At 44.1% G+C, this 26,034-nt stretch overlaps 1 protein-coding gene across 1 annotated transcript; it reads right to left on the bottom strand.

The window, feature by feature from the left end:
• Positions 1-8,995: 8,995 nt before the first annotated feature.
• Positions 8,996-24,110, bottom strand: LOC134826676 (small G protein signaling modulator 2-like). Its single transcript, XM_063839148.1, has 4 exons — positions 24,033-24,110; positions 23,356-23,504; positions 22,503-23,201; positions 8,996-12,447 (listed from the first exon to the last, which is right to left on the bottom strand). Exons 2-4 carry the CDS (start codon positions 23,502-23,504, stop codon positions 10,515-10,517), a joined length of 2,781 nt encoding a protein of 926 aa, XP_063695218.1. The 5' UTR covers positions 24,033-24,110; the 3' UTR covers positions 8,996-10,514.
• Between the last annotated feature and the right edge of the window lie 1,924 nt (positions 24,111-26,034).

Here is a 26,034-nt window from a genome sequence, read left to right as displayed (position 1 = left end):
CGCTGAGGTTTAGTCTACACCAGATAAAACCAGCCGACCACATGAAGGTTCAAGCTTTACAGACAGAGAAACTGCAAAAAGTCGTAGATGAGCAAAAAAAGACACGAGAATTTATGGAGAACCAACAAGTTTTTGTACGAATGGACAATCGAGGACCGTGGGTACAAGCTCGAGTGATCAAGAGATACGGTGATAACTCAAACAACTACGCAATCCAGCACGAAGGCAGAGTGGTTAAGAAACACGCAGATGTGCTAAAACCTAGATACTCACCGGTAATTAGTATGAAGAGAGATGATGTACCCGAGAGTCAAAGACGACGGTTGACAGAGGACGGGGACCGATATTTAATGATGAAGGGTCAAAAACTAAACGAGGTCCTGGAACGTAGACGACAGAGAGCGGAGTCACATATACCTGTTTCCGACCACATGACAACAAATGTTATTCCTCAGCAGTCAGCTCGATCAGCTTCACCTGTGGAGCAACCAGGTAGGTTAGTCCGTGAGTCCCAGTCGAGTCCGATTGTAAATAGTGAGTTAGTGTCTGGTTCGTCCGTGATTAGTAGCTCTAGCGTAGCGTCTAACAGTCCGTCTGTAGTCCGTCCGTCTGTAGCCAGACCAGATGAAAGGCCGAGTAGAAGGGCTAAGACTAATGCACTGATAAAGATGAAAGAGATGACGTAAAGGTATTTGAGCTAAAATATGTAATATTTTGGCCTTGTAATTGTAAATAATTTTTCGGACAGATGTTATATTAAGACATTATTTTTATCGTTACCGTTTTATAGATGTTATAATAAGACAGAGAAATAATTTTACAGTTTTTTTTACTTTAATGTTTATTGTGAACCGTTTGATAATGTGAGTTTTCAATATTTGAAATGTGGAGAGTAATAGTGACAGTCAACCGAGCGCCAAGTGAGGGCCGGTATTGGACTGGAAAGAATATGTATGTAACGTGCGGACGCCAAACAGTTCTTGACCGAACAAAAGCAATAGCGCTAAACATTTAGCGATTGACTTTTGGTCGCGCGCGCGCCGCAGACCAGGCGAGATCAGAACTGTTCGGTTAACCTAGCGAGGGGAATTGTTATATATTGTATTATTACTATAATTCATATTGTTATATTTACTAATCATATTTACTAATCAATGAACTTCCCTAGCCTCTTATGGCTAGTTCCAAATAGACTGTTCCTTGTTATATCAAAAAGTTTGGTCATTACTCAGCCCAATGCAAAGCATCTAACCATGTCTGTGCTCATTGTACTGAAGATCATGAAACTAACTCATGTACAAATAAAGACACAAATTCATTCCATCCCTCCTGTGTAAACTGTAAAAATTCTAAGAGAACTGATGAGCAATACACTCACTCAGCCACAGACAGATCATGCCCAGCGTATATCTCTGAACAGCACAAGCTTAAAAGCAATCAATCTCATATTACACCCACAAAAACTGGTGAAGAACAAGACTGGAGTTAAGAACCTAAGCATGAGATGTGCAAGCTGGAATGTTCGCTCTCTTAATAACAAAGTTGACCATGTTATGAACTTTTTAGAAGATAATAATATCTCTATTTTCTTTGTCACTGAAACATGGCTAACTGATGAGAACAATAATACCACTGCACAAATAAAAAACCATGGCTATAAACTTTACCAAATGCATCGCAAAGACAAATCAGGTGGAGGTGTTGCCATAATCTACAAATCATGTGTTCGTCTAATCAAAGTTTTTGCCAACAATGACGGTTCATTTGAGGCAATTAATGCAAAACTGAAACTGGTTGATGGGTCTGTCGTATTCTGCTCTTGTATCTACCGTCCACCTGGGTCCTTGGGAAAGTTCCTTTCTGATTTTGAAGATTTCTTGACTGATGCATTTTCTAAATACAAGCATTTCTTGTTATGTGGGGATGTTAATATGCACCTAGATAGAATCTCTGCTCATGTGAGTGAGTGGAGCACCATACTATCATCTTTTGGGCTTCATCAACTTGTCTTCTCACCAACACATAAAAAAGGTCACATTCTTGATCCTGTCATTGCTTCACACAAAGTAGTAGATCAAAATTCCGTTGAGGTGATGCAAAACATGGCCAAAAGCTTTCCATCCTGTGACCATTATCCAATTGTATTTCAGCTTCATAAGCCTCCTGACATTGACAAATGTGAAAAAGTCATACGCTTTAGAAAGATCAGAGACATAGATCAGGAACAATTTAAAGGTGATTTATCTGTTGCTCTATCTGAGTTGGTTTTTGAAGGAAAGAGCTTCTGTGATGTTGTGACTCAATTTGATAATGGGTGTCAACATATTCTCAATTTACATGCTCCAGAATATTCCAAAACCATCAAAGATATTCCCACAGCCCCCTGGTTTGATGGTGAATACAAAGTTGCAAGAGCCGAAAGAAGGAAAGCAGAGACAGCCTGGAAAAAGTCAAGTCTTGACATTGATCTTCGTTCATTTGCGAGAGCACTGTTCAGAGCTAGCTGACAAAAAGAAAAAGCTGTTTTTCTCTAATACTTTCCAAAAATTCAAACATTCACAAAAGAGCCTCTACAAATTTGTAGACACTTTCCTGGATAAAGAAAAGAACCTCACATTACCATCTTCAGAAAATCTTCAGGAAACTGTAAATGACTTTAACCATTATTTTACTGAAAAAATTGAGAAAATCCGTGCGTCATTTCCCAACACTACTGTGACTAATAGCTCTCCAAACTTTAATGGCCAGGCATTATCTGAATTTAGAAAAGCTACTATTTTTGAAGTTAGAGAAATGATCAAAGAATCTGGCATCAAAACCTCATCGATTGATCCACTACCTAAAGAACTCCTGTCAGAGCACCTTGAGCTAATCCTTCCTACCCTTTGTGATATTATCAACGTTTCCCTTTCAACCGGGAGTATGGAGGGAATCAAGCTAGCACATCTCACTCCTCTTATCAAAGGTGATTCCCTAGACACTGAGAACTTAAAGAATTATAGGCCCATCTCTAATCTTACATTCATCGGTAAACTCATTGAGCGCTTTGTATTAAAATGCCTTAATGAACATCTAACCAAGAATAATCTCAACATTGACCACCAGTCTGGTTACAAAAAGCATCATAGCACAGAGACACTCCTCATTACCATAGTCAATGACCTCCTTATAGCCAGCAATGAAAACACAGCTACAGTTGTAATGCTTTTAGACCTGAGTGCTGCATTCGACACTGTTGATCACAGCAAATTAATCAACATATTGAAGTATGAGATTGGGATTGAGGGAACTGCCCTAAAATGGTTCACCAGCTTCATCCGTGGCCGTTGTCAAAAAGTCAAGATCGGTGACCTAGAATCTGAAGAAATTGTTATAAAGTTTGGTGTCCCACAGGGCTCAGTCCTTGGCCCTGTGTTGTTCAATATCTACATCCGCTCCATTTATTCTTCTGTAAAATCAAAGCAATTTCTGATCCATGGCTATGCTGATGATCATCAGATTTACAAGTCATTTTCGTCTGCTACAGAATATGAGGTCCTTAGCGAAGACCTGCCTTCCTGCTTTCAAGAAATTGAGAGCTGGATGACGGATCACTTCCTTCTACTGAATCCTACAAAAACGGAGATTATAGTTTTTGGTTCAAAACGTTTATTGTCGGAATTAGAAATTGGTGGTGTCTTCCTTAAATCTTCTGTCTGTATAAGACTCGTTAATGTTACTAAAAACCTTGGCTTTACATTGGATTCCTCACTGTCTCTAAATCCTCAAATAAAAGACCTCAAAGCTGCAAACTGCCACAAGATGCGAAACATTGCAAAGATGAAACCATTCCTCTCTGAAGCCCAAATGCAAATCATCGTACAATCTCTTGTTATTAGTTCCCTTGACTACTGCAATGTACTTTACTTTGGAACGAATCATTCTGTTTTGAAACAGCTACAATCTCTGCAAAACAGAGCATGCCGCTTAGTTAAAGGTCTAAAGAGGAGAGAAGAAGTTGAGTCCTACTTAAAAGAACTTCATTGGCTCAAGGTACAAGAACGTATTGAATTTAAAATACTCCTGCTAACTTTCAAACTGCTCCATGGGCTAGCACCTTCATACCTGTCAAACCTTGTCAAGTACAATTCCAGTGGTGGCAGAGATGTGTCTCTTCATTGCCCCATAAACAGTCCACCCAGAGCCTTCTCTTCATCTGCTCCAAGATTATGGAACAATCTTCCTCAAGAAATCAGGAAATGTGTAAACATCAAGGACTTTAAGGGAAAACTTAAAGCTCACCTGTTTAGAAAGTCCTTTGATTTGTACTGAGTAACTTATCCATTATAGAAGGTTTTAAAAAACAATTTACATCTATAGCAGGTCATTTTTACGCTTTAAATTAAATTATTTTAGGCTTTTAATTTTCAAGGATTTTTGGGCAACATTTAAGATAATAATCTTTTTTGCGTTTCATTGTGTCTGCCAACAAAATTGTATTGTAGGTCAGAAGAGGAGGCTCTATCCTGGGACACCAACATTTTTTGGGTTGGCACCCGGGAGAAAGCTACCTTATTCTTTGTATTTTGTCTCAAGTACTAGAGCATTTTTTTCCTCTCTTTATTTCACCGTCTCTACTTTTATGTTGCCCAGATTGTTTGGTATGACTGTATTGGATCTTCAGATATAATTTTTATCGTCAGTTACTGTTCTGCAGTAATCTCTTTCAATCAATTTTTATTGTATATTGGAGTATTCAGATTGTTTGTATATTTGGAGTCTATAGAATTTCTATAGAATTTTTATAGAATTTTTAATATTTTAGGGAATTTCATTTTTATTATCCTGATTTTTACATTTGATAGGCTGATGAGTTTCATAATGTGATTTCTTGCAGTCATCATCCTTTCCTCAAGTCCTCTGTTAGAAAACCTGCTAAGCCTGCTTGTTAGGTGCATCTGCCTTATTTAGTCACGATTTTATTAACAGTTTTTAACGTCTGTTTTCTGAACAGTTTCTTGTTTCACCTAAGGCAAAGATGCACACTCTCGTTAACTTAAGTATCATTTACAGCTGAGCATAAGGGTTAAATTTAAATTATTTAACCTTTTGGTGCTGTATAAAAATAACATTAATTTATTATTATTATTATTAATATTAGTAGCAGTGGAAAATTTCCGATACCAGTGTATTGTGCTCTGCCAATTGTATTACTTGATTTAATTGAATTTGTATATAATATTGTTTGAATGACCTTTCATTTATTGATTGATTTGAAAGTTTTCAGTAAAAAACTTGCAATATACAATTTCACTGGTCTGGTATTTCGTAACTTATGAAAACAGATCTTTGAAATGGTAATATGGATATTTGAACTAAACATGTATTGATTGTGTGTAAAAAGAATTTGTGTTTTACTTAAAAAAATCTTATATATATAACAATTAATTTGGTTAACCTAACCGGTGATTTAACAATGACCATTTGAACGTAGGACAATTTTGAAAAATTTAACTGAAGCGTCGAAAAATATTACCTGGCACGCCAATCCCAATTTTGTACATACATTTTGAAAATTGTCACTTGGGGACCCCAGGCTGTTATATTTATAAACTGTAATGAACAGGAATCCGCAAAGTTAAAGTTGCAAACTTTAAATATTCGGCCCAAATAATAAAACTTGTCTGGATGACTCAAAATCTACGTTTTCCCAAATTGTGCTCGATCCTGGAGAGTTGATTGACGATGTTAACCCTTTTCTCTAACCAGAGCCCTCTCGCTTGCAGTAGCGCGCGACCGCCGAAACAAGCGCGTCACGCAGTACGCGTATACACATGGCTATGTGAACTTCCAGATCGTTGCTCTGCGAATTAACAGAATCGAACAACGATCTTGTCAGTACTTTAATGCGAAGCTTAAAAATAATAGTTTGCGCGACACGTCGAAGCGGTGAAGTCCTCCAACTGGAGAGCTAAATTTAAATTTACGAAATGAACATGAACATTTTGACAAAAAGCGGAACGAAATTAGCTTCTCTATCCCTTTTACTTTCGGAGAGCTAGTAACCTCTAGGGGCACATTTATGCTACCAAAACGCGCGCCAATAATACATATTTTAAGAGCTATATCACACGTTAACTGGTTTAGCGAAGAAATTTAGGCGAGTAACATCCGTCCGCGTCAAGCATGAAGCAAGTAAAAGCTCGACAAAATACCGCGGGTGGACATAATTTCAATTTCGTAAGCCCTAAAATGGTTTGTCAGGCTCCAGTTTTTTGTCGTACGTTGTATGACCCATTAACTGTTAATATAATATAACGGGTGATACTCGTAAAATATTTGTGTCCTGGTAGTATTAAAAACCTACAAATGACCCACCGCGTCGAGTGCGCGGCTCCTCCTGTATATCGTAAGAACTTAGTGAAACGACCGTGGGGGTCACGGTCGTTTCCCTAAGTTCTTGCCTAGGTTGACGGATGTTACTCGTCTAAATTTCTTCGATCAAGTAGTGCGCGCTGAGTTGCTCTAACCAGAGCCCTCTCACTTGCAGTAGCGCGACCGCCGAAGGCAGTACGCGTATACACATGGCTATGTGAACGCGCTGAGTTAGTCCATTAACAATGAACAATACTTGTCATACGTTGTATGACCCGCCGCGCACGAAGTGCGCGGCTCCCCCTGTATCGTCAGGACGATATATAGTGAAACAACCGTGGGGGTCGCAACGTGATACAAGACAATACCTGGTTTGCCAATCCCTGTGCGCGATGCTCTTTTCAAGCTTCTTCATGAGAGGAGCGAGTAATAGACTAGCTTGTCCATTGTTAATGGATTAGTGTTGTAGGGTCATTTTGGCATCTGCCAAAATAACTATTTTGTTGATACATGTTTCGGCGGCGCGCGCTTCGCGCGCGAAAAGTGGCATGCAACGTATGTCAACTATTTTGGTTGACGGATGTTACTCGTCTAAATTTCTTCGAAGTAGCGCGCGCCGCTTTCTTCTCGAAATGGCCCGATGGCAAGTGCTACGAAGTAGCGCGCGCTGGGCCAGATCATTAACAATGGTCAAATGCACAGAGGATTCACATAGCCATGTGTCTACGCGTACTGCGTGACGCGCTTGTTTCACAAGTAGATCTTTTGCCGCCTACGGCGGTCGCGCGCTACTGCAAGCGAGAGGGCTCTGGTTAGAGCAACACAGAGGAGATCGCGAGAAGAGGAGTTGACGGATGTTACTCGTCTAAATTTCTTCGAAGTAGCGCGCGCCGCTTTCTTCTCGAAATGGCCCGATGGCAAGTGCTACGAAGTAGCGCGCGCCGGGCCAGATCATTAACAATGGTCAAGAAGAGGAGCCCTAATTGCAATGAATTCGATAGACGGTTTAGATTCTAATATTGATTGACGTTGGGTTTTATATCTTAAGTTTATATGCATGTCAGTATTACTATTAGTTCAGTATTTTAGGGCCTATATTAATGTACGACATTTGGTACAGCATTGTATCACGTGGTGACCCCCACTGTCGCTTCACTGTCTTCGACGATACAGGGGGAGCCGCGCACTTCGTGCGCGGGTCATACAACGTATGACAAGTACAGCAGGGTGGTGCAGAGAGTTTAGTTTAACACCTCTGTTTTAGTTACAAGGAGGATAATTAAAGATATTGTTAAGAGCAGAGAGCTTTGGGGAAACAGAGAGTTCAGTTTAACACCTCTGTTTTGGCTATGGGAGGATAGTTTAGGAATTATTTAGCACAGAGAGTTTTGGAGGAGCAAAAAGTTTATTTTGACATCTCTGTTTTGGTTATCAGAGAGTTCAATTTAACACCTCTGTTTTGATTACTAGAAGCATAATTTAGGAAATTGTTTATAGATTGCTCGGAAGAATGGGAGATTGTTTATACTTTCTGGTATAATTAGGGTGGAGCTATCGAAGGGAGGTTACCCTTTTTGGTTTGAGTACAACTGAAGTTGCGGTTAAAGTTTACAGTTAAAGAACTAGGATATTGGAATTATTGACATAGTATATTGAGGAACACTGAGATATTGTAATTACAATTCTTAACGGTTTATTCAAATTGAAGTATTTTCCCTTGTCACCTTCCTGAACAAAATTGTAAGGAAAAGAGCCTTTTACATTTTATCTCGGAGGACTTCGCCGCTTCGACGCGAACTAGCATTCTTGCTTTGCATCGTCGATCGTTGCTCTGCTCCTATTCGCAGAGCAACGATCTCGATGGGTTGACATCGTCAACCAACATTTTATCATTAGCCCGGCGCGCGTACAGCACTTGCCTCAGCGGCGCGCCCTACTTGATACTTTGAAGAAATTTAGACGAGTAACAAGTAACATCCGTCAATAGACTAGCAAGAGTCTATTGGTAAGTGGTAAGGGGAAAAGTCTCGTCCGTTATCTTTAACGAGTTAAACATGACACAAAACAGTACGTGAGGTAAGTATCCATTATCCAAGCACCAAGTTGACGGATGTTACTCGTCTAAATTTCTTCGAAGTAGCGCGCGCCGCTTTCTTCTCGAAATGGCCCGATGGCAAGTGCTACGAAGTAGCGCGCGCCGGGTCAGACCATTAACAATGGTCAAGCACCAAGTTATTCTTTTGTCTTTAATATAATTAATATTTACCTTTGGGCTGCTCGTGGTGCCTGGTTCACCAATCCCTGTACTGTGCGCGGCACTCTTTCCAAGCTTAACTTCCTCAGGAAGAGAAGCGGACAAAAGACTAGCAAGCTAGGTTGTAACCTTAATATCAAAGTAGCTCCACTGTCCACACTGACATGATCCAAAGAAATCGGTAGATTAAACGGCCGTTGGTCGGAAGGATGATAGAAAGATACCGTATTTTTTCAATATGTATAACTTTAACAAGCAATAGGAATATGATAGGGCGAGCATTTCGATCGATTTGCACACATATGTGGTATTCTATTTTGGTAGACACATTATGCATTACATACCTAAATTGTAAATGATGATGATTAACAAAATTATACTCTCATAAAATTCATTAACTTCGAATGACACTATGCCATCAATTTTACATTACAATAAATGGGAATTAAAATTAGATCAATTTGCAATTAATTTTCAATAATATCAAATCCATACAATCAACATCCAAAATCCAAATCTAATCGTATTGAAATCCGCGGATCCGGTATCGATTAAAGTCAAGAATTAAAGCAGAAATGAAAATTTTACACTTGAAGAATAAACAAATAAAAAAAGACACAAAATACACGGCCAGCGCACTAATTTTTAACATATACATATATATTAATATATATATACTCAAACAAAGATGGCAATTTTAATAGTCATACTGAAAAATGTGGTCAAGAAGCTGTGTTGTGACACGTGATTACTACTGGCTAAGTGCCAATTAATCTGGACAAATCAGCATCTCACGATCACAACTCAAGTGTCTCGACACAAACGACCAGCAACTTCACGTCCAGCGTGAGAACAATCGGGTAATTTCTAAACCGAACTGCAACACAGTTCCCCATTAAACAGTTGAAACGACTCATAAATAATTTAAATGTCCAAGTTTATCTTTTCACTGTCATACACCTCTCAATCTAGCACTAATAGGAATACAAATTTCCAACTTCATTCTGTTTGTAATAGAGGTGTATTTATTATCAAATATGTTATTTCGTTAAAATAAATTAACTGAACTTCAAGCTATGGATGTAGATATTATTTCCACTTTTATAGTTATTAAAACTCTAGCTTGCTAGAATATTTAAACGGGAAAATAACCATTGCATAGAACTGTCTAATTTTATCTGAAAATATAATATCGCTACATCCACAGACTTGCCAGGCATTAAGTTAAATTTCATTTGAACACTGACTGCTCTCAGACTCATATTATTAAGTTGATAATAATAATAAAGCCAATAATTTTCATAATGACATCATCTAATTTATTGCTTACTAATAATAATAATATTTGCAAGTGTGTAAATACTATACTGGTTGCACGCTTTCATTAGAAATCTATGTACAGCAAAAAGCAACCAATCCGCCTGAAAATACCTTTTTCGAGGGCTGTAATCCATAGCTTTTAAAAATCAAAATACTGTTTAATACCTATGAAATACTCAGGCTTGATAAAGTTTTAATCTTCCGGTTATTTAACTTTAAGTCTCATTTAAATGCCTATGATAGTCCGAAAAGGAACGGCAACTCTCTTGTCTCTTCAAAATCAGTTATCATTGCGTTGTAATATGAGCCATGGAAAACAGTCATTTTTGTGTCGTTCCTTTTTGGAAAAAATAATGGATCTAAGTCTAAGTCTACAATGGTTTTAGAATTACAAAGAAGTGGTATAGTCTTCAATTTGGCGGAGGCAATATTTACAGAAATCATCGCCAAATAGCACAATATTAAATATGGGTTTTATTCGTTCAACCTACTGACTAATGAGGGTGTTAATTGTTCACATATAAACAAAGTTTGAACAAAATACACTTTTCTCATCGATTTTAATCAAGAACTGGCGAACAAAGCTTTAACTATCGATAAGAATCTGAAGCCGATGTACAAGCTGCCTCGCACTATTCAAAATCTTTCTGCCATCATGTTTTTCAGCCATTTCGTTGAAAAACTTGATAATATCAGTAAAGTCCATATTGTTGTCAAGTATGATGTCCCTGTAGTGTTCGACCAGTGCTAGCGCTATAAAGTGAGTGAAGTGATTGGAAGTACAGTGGTATGCTGACCAGATTCCTTCCCAGACCCTAAATACATCATCATACTCCAACTCTCGCTTGAAGTCCAGCAAGAACCACCTGTAGGAGAAGTAGAAGTGGGAGTAGTCGCTGTTGGACTGCATGTGCTCGAACAGTTCACTGTCCAGTATCTGGATTAGTGACCTCATGTTCGCAAAGTGGTCGTCCATCAGCGTGCTGTGTAAAAAGTTCATGTTCATTCGGACCATGAGTTTCTTGAAGCAGGAGTAAGCAAGAGTCTCGTCGTCTAGAATAACTAAGAGGGGAGCCAGGATGTCGCACATTCCCTGCCGGTAACCAACCTCAAGGTTTTCCCAAACATAGGTGCACATTATTCGTCGGAGTATGGACAGTTTGGCGGATGTGAAGTAGTAATAGTTCCGATCACACCTCTGTACGTCTTTGTCAATCCTATGAAAGTTCAAATCAATAGAAGCGATCTTGTCATCAGAATATTCAACACCGTTTATCAGTACCGTATCTGGTGGTAGGCAACCGTTTTCAAGGATTATAACACCATTCTCAATAACATCGACTCCATTTTTTCCCGGGGGATCAACCCCATTCATGACACATTCCTCAGGCATCTCATCCCCGTCCTCATCTTGGGTAGCAGATAGATACGCGTCGCTTGCAGGAGACGTCAACCCGCTGCGGGCACTCTTAAGCTCCTCATCTTCCTCCTCCGGTTCCAAGCTGACTACACTGTCAACTTCCTCTTTAACGACACTCTTAACTGAAGTAGTATCAAAAGTCTCATCTAGCACCGCAGTAAACTTGCTCTTATCATTAGATAATATGTATTGCTCCACTTTCTCCCACACACAAACCTGCCTCTGAAACTCCTCCCTCTCCTCCTCGTCCTTCTGGCGCCGAACCGCCGGGGTGTCTCCAAAACTGTAGTGCCCCAGGATATACTTCCACACTTCCGGTCGAACTGAGGGATCGATTCCTCCGTAGTATGTGTAGTACATGACCCGTTCCTTGTCGTTCACTACGTCACAATCGTGTAGCGATTCCCAAAGTTCAGGGGTGACACCCGCCTCTAGATCAAGATATGAGATAGTTCGTGTTTTGTAAACCATGATGGAGAGGTGTTTGCGAACCTCACTGAGATGCCGACAATACGCTAGCCAGCCGTAAAAGTTTCTCGAGAGAATCTGATATCGCATGGTCTGGCACACTTCGCCTATTCGTGTAGGTAAATGAAAATCTTCTGTTTCACAGCTGTTAATGGACATACTCTCCTCGCTACCTCCCTCTTTGGTCTTCTTGACACTCCCCTTGTCCTGATTCGAATTGAGACTCTGAACACTCCCTATCGAATCTCGTTTCCTCTTAGCATCTCTGGTTTCATCCGGTTGCTCGGGAATGAAAGTGATTATTTGGAACACAAAGAAGCTGGCTTGCTTGGCTGTTTTCTTCTTATCGCTCTTCGGAGGAAAGGTTCCCTGAGGTGTGAGGTACATACTGACACGCGGTTCCATACTGAAGCTCTCAGACAGTAACCCTCCTTCTAGACAGGTTAGAAAGTCGACCAAAGCTGTTTGCGAGGGGAAGAGGACCGGTGGACGCTGAACTCCATCGTGACCAATGAGGACCACACTTCCCTCGCGTTCGTAGGGGTGCGCGTGGATATAGGCCACATCGTCCAGATAAACTACCCATGAGTAGTCCCAGTAGAAAGTGGGGTCCACTTTATGGTCTACAAACCTGGCGATATGAGATGTTATTCAAGGCGGTCAATGGTAGTTACACTCGAGGCATTATAAATTGTGGTCAATAAAACTTAACTTCTTAAAGCGTAAAAATTAATTGGGGGGGGGGGGGGGGTCCAACTACAAAAAATACGAATACGAATTTCAAATTTTAGGGGTGCGTTCGTATTTTTTCGTATTTTTTACCAACATTTTTTTACTCTAGAAATAACGAAACATCCCAGAGAAATGGATCTATAAATCCATTGGTATTCTCCGTTGTATCTTTGTATATTACACTGTATGACATCAGAGAAGATAAATAAGACGCAGCAAAACTGGTGAACAAATGAAAATACAATACTACGATTACCTACTAATTAACACATCGTGTGTAGTGTGTGTAGCTTACGTTGCAATTATCGAGCTCCCTTATCTTTTGTAACTTAGCGATAAGTTCAGTTTGCTGTTACCGCGTAGTTAGCCTTTGCGTGTGTAATTGTACATTATTATACAAGTACACCATGGAGGATGATCTGAATTTGACCCGATCTCAGAAGAAAATCAAGGATTTCAACTACGAAGAAAAGGAAGATGTAGAGGGCTGTGCTGAAAGATGGTTCACTTCGATGGCAAGAGAACTGAAATTAGAAAACTTCGAAATTCGTGGAAATATGGACCAGGAAATACTCATGTCTCCGTCTATCTATAAAAGGTATATGGCAAACTGGGTTATGCAAGCAGCAGACCTCGTACGACGGCAGAGTAGTCAGATGAGCGCTATGATGGAAATCGTTGAGTGCCTCAAGACGGAAGCACTAGCAGACAAGGAAAAGATGGTCAGGTTGCAGGACCAGTTGCTAGTGCAGAAGGACGAACAACTACAGTTGTTTAAGACGTCAGTTGAAGAGACAGTACAAACAACGGTGGAGACAGGAATTAAGAGCTACAGTGCAGCTGTACAAAAGAACAGCACAAGTGGCGCGGTCTGCAACAGCAAAATTCTGAAGAATGTAATGAAGAGTGTGGCTGCAGAGGAGGACAGGAGCAAGAATCTGATAGTGTTTGGTCTGAAAGAAGAGGATGAAGAACAGCTACCAGCTCTGGTAACCGCACTATTGGAGGAGATCGGGGAGAAACCTCATTTTGAAGCGACTAGAGTCGGCTGGAAGAGGCCAGGTACGGCTATCCGACCAGTCAAGATCACCGTCCCAAGCTCAACAGCAGTTCATCAGATTCTGATGAAAACAGGGAGACTGAAGATGGCTGATGCACACAAAAATGTATGGATCTGTCCTGATAGATCCAGTGAAGAGCGTGCAGCAAGGAAGAACGTGGTAACTGACCTGAAGAAGAAGAGGGCTGAACAGACTCATCTCGACCACTACATCCGTAACGGGAAGGTCTGTAGCCGGGTTAAGAAGACACCATGATGACGTAATTCATGTTTCTCGGACACCACCGATCAGTATAATATGTACTTGTAGGGGTATTTTAAGAGTTAACGGACGTTATCTGTATTTGAGAGACAATTATATTATATACATACATTATTATTTGATTGTTTCACACTTTTCACATTTCATAATTTTATTACTAGGTGGAGGTGATGTTATTGAGACTTTGGGCGGCCAAAAAACTCTTGTTCTGAAAGTTGTCCTCTGTACTTGTTTCACTGACCCACGCTTTTTAGCATTTATACATTTCGGCCCATTTTATATGTTTGTTCGAATTGCTGTACATTTGTATACTTGCTATTTTGTAAAAGTTTCAAATCAAAAATCAATAATTGGAGTTTAGCTGCTTGTCAATCTCACGTAAGCGTAAATGTCAAAATAACCGGGATATTATCACAATTCAGATATTATGATGTATTAATTGTGATTTATAAAGGTCTTTGAATGCTACATCACAGAATATTATTGCCAAATACGCATACTTTTAAAATCTAGTAAGTTGGGTCCCTAGTTCTGATGGGTAGAACAAAAGGAATTAGTGGGTACACAGCAGACAGACGACCTGTCAGCCTTGCTGAATATATGCGATGTTGACATGAACAGAGCCTGCCGGCGGAACTTGACAGCTTGCTTGAATTTTTTCTTGTCGAACCAGCCCTTGTGGTAACACGACTCCTGTCCGACAGCGACATCTGTCCGACAGCGACATCTGTCCGAATCAGGGTACCAGAAAAAAACGACATCTGTCCGAAATTGTGACCTGATTTCAATACGACACATTTCCAATTAGAGACATGATCTAAACTGTTACTTGCTAAATTGTATACGTAACATGTCCAATTTGAGATATGATCTGAGCCATAGTTTACTACCACAGTTTATTTTCATTTGATGTCGATAAATTGGACAATAGTTCACTGTGAAGAGCTGATGGAAGAGATTAGGTGCGGATTTGAAGGTACCGTCGACTACCCAATGCTCCGCGTCCACCATATGATCTGCGTTCTTAGGAGTCCCCCAAAGGAAAGATCGACGAGTCTGTTCGTCCCATCCAGAGTCCCAGAGCATCATTGGTTCGTTGTCGGTGGAGAGGATGTAGTTTGGAGGAATGGAGAGCGTTTCCAAGATCTCTCGGGTTAGAAGGGTGTCTGTTAGCTGCTTTTCTGCTTCTCTGTACCATTCTGTTGAGGGATGATAGCTGGCAGCCAAGCTTTGCTCTAGATTCGTAACCCAATCCACCGACTGCTTCAGATACGAGGTATTTCGTTGGTTGATCTCCGCCAGAAGCCTTTCTTTTCAAGTCCTGTTTGCTGACGTGGACGGTCGTTTCAGCATGGTGGACAGCGTGAGTGTGGTCAGGAGTAGGAGTGATCATTTGTCTGTCCACGGTACGGATGCGGGCTCTGCAACCCTTTCGGAAATCCGAACATTTCCAGTAGGAGGTGTCGTCTCTTCGCTTGTCGAAGACGTATCTGAAGCCATTTAGGACAGGGTTGTCCGAGCCTTGTTTGCGTCCAGGGATAAACTGAAGATTGGTTGCCATTGTGGATTGCGATAAGTGATCTCCATACTGCTGTCCTATATGTACTCATGTCCTGTGATGTGATCGACAGCTTGTTAGGGTACGGCTAGCACGATCCTGTTCTCAACTAGTCAATCACGTATCGATGGATCAGATCTTAAGCGATCACATCAGCTTTAGAACGTCACGAGATTACATGTGAGCTTGTGAAATACGAATGTGAACCGAAATTACAATATGATCCAAATTTCGGACAGATGTCGCCAAACACGACTCCTGTCCGACAACGACATCTGTCCGAAATCCCTAATTCAGCTTTCGGACAGATGTTGCTGTCGGACAGATGTCGCCCAATCAGCCCTTGTCACCAACAGATACACGTTTACAGTCTTTTCCAAGCGATTCAAATGGCTGAGAAAGTGACACCCTGGCGATACTGTAGCCTTTGATTCTCCTTTGGCGTGTATGACCTGCCATTGATGACCGACCGTCGTTCATGAACTTCTCAGCAGCAGTATCAACATGGTACCAACGGCCGTCGGTTGTGAGAACTCCAGTTGACTGGTTGTACATCTCCATTTCATCATCATCATCATTGGGAGCCTCAAGCTCAGCCTTTTCCCTGTCATCATCATCAACTAGAGTGTAACAGTCAGGTTCAGTAGGTATATCGAGTTCGCACCCGGACAGCTTTTTGTGAGCACGAATCATATCCTTCCCCATGTCGATGCCTTCCCTGAGTGCTTTCCTAAGTTTCTTGAGGCTGGTGTCTCTGCCCTTGTACACCCGTGTTTGGTTGGGATCGGGAATCAGTGTCTTCCCCCGAGTGTGTGCAACGTCATGCGCAACAAGATGGCTGCCTTTCGCATCAAGCTCAAGGCACCGATTTTTCCTTGCTGCCCCGTGCACAACCGAAGCACTCGATAGGTTCGTCTGGCGTCCTTTGTGGAAGCCAGTGCGAAGGAAAGCAAACAATTGTTCGCAAGAGTCGGAAACAAAATGCCAGGGAGCAATATCACAGTCCTTGTACTTAGTTGCACATTGGACTAGATAATGAACCATCCCTTCAAGGCCAGTTATGAGGTCCTGGAACGTTGGAGCCGTGATAAAGTGTTAACCTTTAGCCTTCCACTTTTCGCAAACATGATGCCCTGAAGAGGAGGAGGAGGACTGAGGAGGAGGAGGAAAAGGAAGAGGAGGAGGACTGAGGAAGACTGAGGAGGAAGGGGAGGAGGAGGAGGAGAAGGAGGAGGACTGAGGAGGAAGGGGAGGAGGAGGAGGAGAAGGACGACCATGAGGACTCAGGACTGAGGACGAGGACTGAGGAGAGGAGGAGAACTGGGGGGATGACTGAGGAGGAGAAGGACTGAAGAGGACTGAGGAGGAGGAGTAAAAGGATGAGGACTAAGGACGAGGAGGACTGAGGAGGAGGAGGAGGACGACTGATAAGAAGGAGAAGGAGGAGGAGGAGGAGGACTGGGGAAGGACTGATGAGGAGGAGGTCTAAAGACGAGGAGGACTGAGAAGGAAGACGAGGACGACTATGAGGAGGACTGAGGACGAGGACTGAGGAGTGGGAGGAGAACTGGGAGGATGACTGTGGAGGAGAAGGAGGAGACTGAGGAGGACTGGGGAAGGAGGATGAGGACTGGGGGAGGACTCAGGAGGAGGAAGAGGACTGTGGAGGAGGATGAGGAGGAGGACTCAGGTGAGGACCATGAGGAGGATTGAGGACGAGGACTGAGGAGGGGAGGAGAACTGGGGGATGACTGAGGAGGAGAAGGACTGAAGAGGACTGAGGAGGAGGAGGAGTAAAAGGATGAGGACTAAGGACGAGGAGGACTGAGGAGGAGCAGGAGGACGACTGATAAGAAGGAGAAGGAGGAGGAGGACTGGGGAAGGACTGATGAGGAGGAGGTCTAAAGACGAGGAGGACTGAGGACGAGGAGGACTGAGAAGGAAGACGAGGACGACTATGAGGAGGACTGATGACGAGGACTGAGGAGTGGGAGGAGAACTGGGGGGATGACTGTGGAGGAGAAGGACTGAGGAGGACTGAGGAGGAGGAGGAGTAAAAGGATGATGACTAAGGACGAGGAGGACTGATGACTGAGGACGAAAGCGAGGACGAGGAGGAGGACAACTGATAAGAAGGAGAAGGAGGAGGAGGACTGGGGAAGGACTGATGAGTAGGAGGTCTAAAGACGAGGAGGACTGAGGACGAGGAGGACTGAGAAGGAAGACGAGGACGACGAGGACGACTATGAGGAGGACTGAGGACGAGGACTGAGGAGGGGGAGGAGAACTGGGGGATGACTGAGGAGGAGAAGGACTGAGGACGACTGAGGAGGAAGAGGATAAGTAAAAGGATGAGAACTAAGGACAAGGAGAACTGAGGACTGAGGACGAGAGCAAGGACGAGGAGGAGGCCGACTGATAAGAAGGAGAAGGAGGAGGAGAAGGAGGAGGAGGACTGGGGAAGGACTGATGAGGAGGAGGTCTGGTGGAGGACTGAGGAGGAGGAGGATGACTGAGGAGTAGGAAGAGGAGGAGGAGGAGGAGGACTGAGGAGGAGAAGGAGGAGACTGAGGAGGAGGATGAGGAGGAGGACTCAGGAGGAGGACTGAGGAGGAGGACTGAGGAGGAGGACTGAGGAGGAGGACTGGGGAAGGAGGAGGAGGACTGGGGGAGGACTGATGAGGAGGACTGGGGGAGGACTGATGAGGAGGACTGGGGGAGGACTGATGAGGATGAGAACTGGGGGAGGACGGAAAAGGAAGAAGATGACTGTGGAGGAGAATGAGGAGGAGGACTCAGGAGGAGGACTGAGGAGGAGGAAGAGGACTAAGGACGAGAACGAGGACGACTATGAAGAGGACTGAGGAGAAATACTGATGAGGAGGAGAAGGAAGAGGAGAAGGAGGAGGAGGATGAGGACTCAGGAGGAAGAAGACTTAGGAGGAAGAAGACTTAGGAGGAGGATAAGGAGGAGGAGGAGGAGGACTGGGGAAGGACTGATGAGGAGGAGGTCTGGGGGAGGACTGAGGAGGAGGAGGATAAGTAAAAGGATGAGAACTAAGGACAAGGAGAACTGAGGACTGAGGACGAGAGCAAGGACGAGGAGGAGGCCGACTGATAAGAAGGAGAAGGAGGAGGAGAAGGAGGAGGAGGACTGGGGAAGGACTGATGAGGAGGAGGTCTGGGGGAGGACTGAGGAGGAGGAGGATGACTGAGGAGTAGGAAGAGGAGGAGGACTGAGGAGGAGGAGGACTGAGGAGGAGAAGGAGGAGACTGAGGAGGAGGATGAGGAGGAGGACTGGGGAAGGAGGAGGAGGACTGGGGGAGGACTGATGAGGAGGACTGGGGGAGGACTGATGAGGAGGACTGGGGGTCCGGGGGAGGACTGATGAGGATGAGGACTGGGGGAGGACGGAAAAGGAAGAAGATGACTGTGGAGGAGAATGAGGAGGAGGACTCAGGAGGAGGACTGAGGAGGAGGAGGAGGACTAAGGACGAGAACGAGGACGACTATGAAGAGGACTGAGGAGGAAGACTGATGAGGAGGAGAAGGAAGAGGAGAAGGAGGAGGAGGATGAGGACTCAGGAGGAAGAAGACTTAGGAGGAAGAAGACTTAGGAGGAGGATAAGGAGGAGGAGGAGGAGGACTGGGGAAGGACTGATGAGTAGGAGGTCTAAAGACGAGGAGGACTGAGAAGGAAGACGAGGACGAGGAGGACGACTATGAGGAGAACTGAGGAGAACTGAGGACGAGGACTGAGGAGGGGGAGGAGAACTGGGGGGATGACTGAGGAGGAGAAGGACTGAGGAGGACTGAGGACGAGAGCGAGGACGAGGAGGAGGCCGACTGATAAAAAGGAGAAGGAGGAGGATGAGGAGGATGAGGAGGACTGGGGAAGGACTGATGAGGAGGAGGTCCGGGGGAGGACTGAGGAGGAGGAGGAGGACTGAGGAGGAGGAGGATGACTGAGGAGTAGGAGGAGGACTGGGGGAGGACTGAGGAGGAGGAGGAGGACTGAGGAAGGAGGAGGAGGACTGAGGAGGAGGAGGAGGACTGAGGAGGAGGAGAACTGGGGGAGGACTGAGGAGGAGGAAGAGGACTGTGGAGGAGGATGAGAAGGAGGACTCAGACGGAGGACTCAGGAGAAGGACTCAGGGGGAGGAGGAGGAGGAGGAGGACTAAGGACGAGAACGAGGACGACTATAAAGAGGACTGAGGAGGAGGACTGATGAGGAGGAGAAGGAAGAGGAGAAGGAGGAGGAGGATGAGGACTGGGGAGGAGGAGGATGAGGAGGAGGAGGAGGAATACTTAAGAGGAGGAGAAAGAGGACTGATGAGAAGGAGGAGGAGGACTGAGGAGGAGGAGGAGAACTCAGAGGACTCAGGAGGAAGAAGACTTAGGAGGAGAAGAAGGAGGAGGAGGAATACTCAGGAGGAAGAAGACTTAGGATGAGGAGGAGGACTGAGGAGGAGGACTCAAGCCAATAATAAGCATGTGTCACGATACAAATGTACTTGACTATAGGGGGGGGTGTCATGTCCGTCTATGTCCGCCTATGTCCTGTCCTTTTTGGATTCTATGAGACAACGGACGTGTTTTTTGGGACATTGGCGGACACGGACGGACATTGGCGGACTCGGACGGACATTGGCGGACTCGGACGGACATTGGCGGACTCGGACGGACATTGGCGGACTCGGACGGACATTGGCGGACTCGGACGGACATTGGCGGACCCGGACGGACATTGGCGGACTTGGATGGACATTAGTGGACATTAGCGGACATTGGTGGACATTAGCGGACAAACATTTTGAGGACTGAAGAGTACTGAAGAGTACTGAAGAGTACTGAAGAGTACTGAGGAGGATGGCTGAGAAGGATGGCTATGGAGGATGGCTGAGGAGGATGACTGAGGAGGATGACTGAGGAGGATGACTGAGAGGGAGGAGAAGGATCAGGAAGACCCAGGAGGATCAGGAGGAGGAGGAGGAGGACCCAGAAGGAGGACCTAGGAGGAGGAGGAGGAGAACTGAGAAGGATGACTGAGGAGGAGGAGGACTCAAGAGGAGGACTGAGGAGGACTGAGAAGGAAGAGGACTGAGGAGGATGGCTGAGGAGGATGACTGAGAGGGAGGAGGAGGAGGAAGAGGAGGAAGAGGACTGAGGAGGAGGAGGAGAAGGACTGAGGAGGAGAAGGAAGACCCAGGAGGAGGAGGACCCAGGAGGAGGAGGACCCAGGAGGAGGACCCAGGAGGAGGACCCAGGAAAAGGCCCCAGGAGGAGGAGGAGGACCCAGGAGGACTGAGGAGGAGGACTGACGATGACTGAGAAGGAGGAGGACTGAGGAGTATTGAGGAGGATGGCTGAGGAGGATGGCTGGGGAGGATGGCTGAGGAGGATGACTGAGGAGGATGACTGAGAGGGAGGAGGGGGAGGTCTCAGGAGGAGGACTCAGAAGGAAGAGGATCAGGAGGAGGACTCAGGAGGAGGACTCAGGAGGAGGACTCAGGAGAAGGACTTAGGAGAAATGAGAAGGAGGACTGAGGAGAACTGAGGAGGAGGAGGACTGAATAGGAGGAGGAGAAGGAGGGGGACTGGGAGAGGACTGGGGAGGAGGAGGACTGATGAGAAGGATGAGGAGGAGGACCCAGGAGGAGGAGGACTGAGGACCGAGGAGGAAGAGAAGGAGGATGAAGAGGAGGAGGAGGACCCAGGAGGAGGAGGACTGAGGAGGAGGACTGAGGAGGACTGAGGAGGACTGAGGAGGATGGCTGAGGAGGATGACTGAGAGGGAAGAGGAGGAGGAGGAGGAGGAGGACTGAGGAGGACTGAGAAGGAGGAGGAGGAGGAGGAGGAGGACTGAATAGGAGGAGGAGGAGGGGGACTGAGGAGGACTGAGGACTGAGGAGGAAGAGGAGGAGGATGAAGAGGAGGAGGAGGACCCAGGAGGAGGACCCAGGAGGAGGACTCAGGAGGAGGAGGAGGACTGGGGAGGAGGAGGACTGTTGAGGACTGATGAGGAGGACTGAGGACGAGGAGGAGGAGTAGGAGGACTGAGAAGGGGAGGAGGAAGAGGACTGAGGAAGATCAGGAAGACCCAGGGGGAGGAGGAGGAAGAGTAGGAGGAGGAAGCATCTAAATGTTATTTCCATTTTTGTCCGTTTTTGTCCATTTTTGTCCGTTTTTGTCCGCTCTATTTTTTGGCCGTTTTGAAAATATAGGGTACCGAACGGACAAAAAACATGATCCCCCCTATAACAGAAAAATTGAACATTTTATTTAGCAATTTAGGTGTCCATTAATGTCCGCCTATGTCCGCCTATGTCCGTCTATGTCCGCCTATGTCCGCCTATGTCCGCCTATGTCCTGTCCTTTTTGGATTCTATGAGACAAGCGGACATAGACGGACGTGACACCCCCCCCACTATACATTTAAGGTGCTGTGTACTATAGTGATATTATGGTATGTTTAAAGACCGGACCACAAAATATAACCCGGTACCTAGTGTTGTACTAATACATAATAAGTAATAACAAGTAACAGGGATAAAATCAATGAGCAGAAACAATCGATTTCACAAGAGACGAAAGCACTCGGGTCTGGGAGTACATGATAACTCTAACTAGTAGTGAGCATACTAGCCCCTGCAGTGGAAAAACACATAAAACATACTAATGGAATGTATATGTCCAATTGAATGGACCAATTTCCAATAAAACATAAAATGGATCACAATATATCCCAAATTTTAATAAAAAAACGATAAAAAGGGAGCGAATTTCATAATTTTGTGTGGGTTCATCGTTTTTGTTGTTGCACCCCCAGGTTTTATGTATGATACATGATGGTTTACATATTATTTTAATGTTTCTTCACTGCTAAGTTGAGCTTAGATCTGATTAATTACGAAGATGTGTGATCTTCTATTTATCAAAATGACGATTTGTAAAAAATACGAAAAAATACGAAAAAATACGAATACGAATTTGAAATTTTAGGGGTGCGTTCGTATTTTTTGTAGTTGGACCCCCCCTTAATTATAAAATTGAAGATAAAACAAATAGTAACCTCTTGCTCATCCATTTCATGAAGAAGTTCTTGCCGGACTGATGTAGTGCCAAATAACCCGTCTGATAGTCACCCTCTGGTTTTTGTACCGTAACGTTGTTTTTACCAAAGAGAAGAGCGCTACTTGAGCTCTGATAGAGAGACTGAACAAGATTGCGAGCGTGACAGGAAGAAGGGTCGTTGTCGGTGACATAGTGCAGAGCGCTTGGAGTACACACTGTCAGAGAGGAGTTGGGGTGTTTTTGATGCCGACGCTGGTCTCCCTTCGCAGCTCGCCTCTCAATCAGCTCCTCAGCAGGAGGGTCACTCCAAAAGTGATCTGGTGTTTTGGTCTTGGTGTAATCTAGCGCCGATAACCCGCTCAACAAGTCCACAAAAAGATGTCCAGTAACATAGTTTCTTATCAAGGACTCCTCCTGGTACAGCTTCAAGCAGTGAACCATGAGAGATTTCACCAGGTCCACAATAGATCTCTCGATCAGTGATATTCTGATCCAGTTGTAACGCGGGGTGTGTCCCACCAGACTCTTGCTCTTGAATCGAGCGCTAAGGTTATCCGAACTGTTCGCTTTTCGGTAGCTGAAGTTAGAGCTGGCATGTTTCAGGGTTTTCTCGGCAATTTCATCGTGTTTGGCTAGACATGTCAGTACATTCATGGAAATCGGGAGACTGGACAGAGAGACAGTCGGTTTTTTGTACCTGAAAGGTGCGAATCAAAACTTTACTCAAATTATCTCCATGAATTATACCATATAAGGGAATAGGGGCGAGAGGGGTACTAAATATCACACTATGTCAGAGACATCAATCTAAGAATATTCAAAACTTTCTTTAAAGAAGAAGCATTACTTACCCGTGAATGAGGCACTGCTCCAGGACAATACAGAGGGAAGCTATCGTGGAGCTGTCCTCGTGGATTATCTTCTTTGTTACGCTCTCCTCCATCAGCAACTTTATCTCCTTCTTCAGACGGCTCAGCAGCCGCTCTCGCTCAGCCTCCATCTGGAGGGAACATTTACTTGGTCAGAGTGACCCTTCTGTGCGAATTTTATTCAAAAATATGGTAAAAGCAGGAAAACGTGACAATAGAATGTTAGAGGCACAGCTATTGCAACAAGCAGATAATGGATGAATAACATTTTATTGTATCACAATTAATCGGATAAAGCCTTCCAGTTGATTCGTTAAATGTTCATATTATGACGCGTCATGACGCAAGTCGCCACCGTTATTTTATGATGGGAATGCACAAAGATTATCGATCAATGCAAGTGACACTAATGGATAGAGCCGCATTATAAAATTGTGTATTTCATCACGAAGTAATCATTGCGCAATATAGTAATTAGGAACCTCTTGCATAAGAAGGAATAGCACAACCATGTGTTTCTACAGAAGATAATCTTATCACAAGAGAACGATCACAACAAACTGGCACGCGTGTACGATTTGTACCAATTCATTTATTGAGTAGCTCTCATAAAAATATCTATGACGTCACAATCTAAACACACTACTCAATAACATTACCTGATAGGTGGAAGGTTTAGCTTGTTGAAGTTTCCACGTTCATAGTGCGAGGTGTTGATCAGTAGGCAGCTACATCCTACAAGAGATATTATCATGTTCAAACAAGAGATATTAACATGTTCAAACAAGAGATATTAACATGTTCAAACAAGAGATATTATCATGTTCAAACAAGAGATATTATCATGTTCAAACAAGAGATATTATCATGTTCAAACAGGAGATATTATCATGTTCAAAAAAGAGATATTAACATGTTCAAACAAGAGATATTAACATGTTCAAACAAGATCACACCACAGATCAAATACCAGCAAGGATAAAAGTAGATTCTGCAAGAGATCATAAGTTTATTTTACATGAGATAATCATACACGAAATATAAGTGCACGATTCACATATATCTACCACAAAGATACAATCGAGTAAGGCTGACAACATTTATAGACGATACAGGATCATATATACAAGCTACAAGCACAAGGAGAGGCTATCGGAGTACGAATCAACCAACACTGAGCTCGCAACACAGAGCTAGCAACAGTGTGCTAGTAACGACACAAGAATAGTATGAATAGAGCAATCACCAAATTAAAGTGACTTGTTAAGTTACTAGTCTACATGTGGGATGATTGTGTGCACTTGTTATGATGATCTTAAAGCACTATATTGTATTATATAGTGCAATAACACCGCCGGCGCTTTGGTTGAGAGAAATTTCGACAAACTGTAACTGGAAATAACCCAAAAAAAGTAGGTATCTTCAAATAGGGTGGCAAGAGAAAGTGCAGCCTGGTTTTGGATGATGAGGACACCTGCTACAATAACCAGTGGCCATTTAAAATGTTAGGACAGTCCCTCTCAACCTATCGCCCAATAAACGGGTAGGTGCAAGATTCGGCGAGAGTCACTAAAGCGACCACAATCTAACTGAACCAGTTATTCATTGCGCTGCAATTCAATCTGAGTAATGAGGTGAGCGTGCACACACACACACATTGCAACACCTAGTAGCCCGCCCTGCAGATGAAACGTTCAGCCGAGAACACAAAACCACACAACCTATCTGAACAGATTATCAGAAGCTCAGAGCGCATCGTTCTATTATTGACCGTTTAACTGTAAGCATGCAAGCCGGTCAGAGAGAGAGAGAGAGAGAGAGAGAGAGAGAGAGAGAGAGAGAGAGAGAGAGAGAGAGAGAGAGAGAGAGAGAGAGAGAGAGAGATCGAGAGATCGAGAGATCGAGAGAGAGAGAGAGAGAGAGAGAGAGAGAGAGAGAGAGAGAGAGAGAGAGAGAGAGAGAGAGAGAGAGAGAGAGAGAGAGAGAGAGAGAGAGAGAGAGAGATCGAGATCGAGATCGAGAGAGAGAGAGAGAGAGAGAGAGAGAGAGAGAGAGAGAGACAGAGAGACAGAGAGAGAGAGAGAGAGAGAGAGAGAGAGAGAGAGAGAGAGAGAGAGAGAGAGAGAGAGAGAGAGAGAGAGAGAGAGAGAGAGAGAGAGAGAGAGAGAGAGAGAGAGAGATCGAGAGATCGAGAGAGAGATAGAGAGAGAGAGAGAGAGAGAGAGAGAGAGAGAGAGAGAGAGAGAGAGAGAGAGAGAGAGAGAGAGAGAGAGAGAGAGAGAGAGAGAGAGAGAGAGAGAGAGAGAGAGAGAGAGTCATAGTGGATTATGTCACTCAGATTGAGAGGACTCTCTTACCTCAAATATAGGCCAATAATAGTACAGGACCCGGACAAGGGCGGACAATAGGGGCGGGAAAGGGAGTCATCGGCCGAACAATGTACAAAATGAGGGAGCTGCTACAGCTACAGAGCAGGGAGCAGGTAGAAGAACATGCTCCATGTAAGTGGAGTTGACAAAACGTTTATCCCAAACAAGGAGATGCTCTGATATTGAAGTGCACCGACACGACCACCCACCTCCCTCCCACTCGCTCCGGAGATTGAGTTAGACTGTCCATCTCACAGGGCTGGAGCAGGGGAGTTAAGAAGACCCCCCCCCC

Source organism: Bolinopsis microptera, chromosome 2 (assembly GCF_026151205.1).
Source record: "Bolinopsis microptera isolate Bmic1 chromosome 2, MBARI_Bmic_1.0, whole genome shotgun sequence".
Lineage (NCBI taxonomy): Eukaryota > Metazoa > Ctenophora > Tentaculata > Lobata > Bolinopsidae > Bolinopsis > Bolinopsis microptera.
The sequence above is the reverse complement of the archived record's forward strand: the minus strand, read 5'-3'. Positions and strand labels throughout refer to the sequence as shown.

Bases quoted from the DNA above. Each gene is read 5' to 3' on its own strand.
- LOC134826676 (XM_063839148.1), bottom strand. From the start codon at position 23,504: ATGGAGGCTGAGCGAGAGCGGCTGCTGAGCCGTCTGAAGAAGGAGATA. The intron at 23,202-23,355 runs GTAAGTAATGCT...CGCACCTTTCAG, and splicing joins GAGCAGTGCCTCATTCACGG to GTACAAAAAACCGACTGTCT. The intron at 12,448-22,502 runs GTTACTATTTGT...TCATATCGCCAG, and splicing joins ATGAAATGGATGAGCAAGAG to GTTTGTAGACCATAAAGTGG.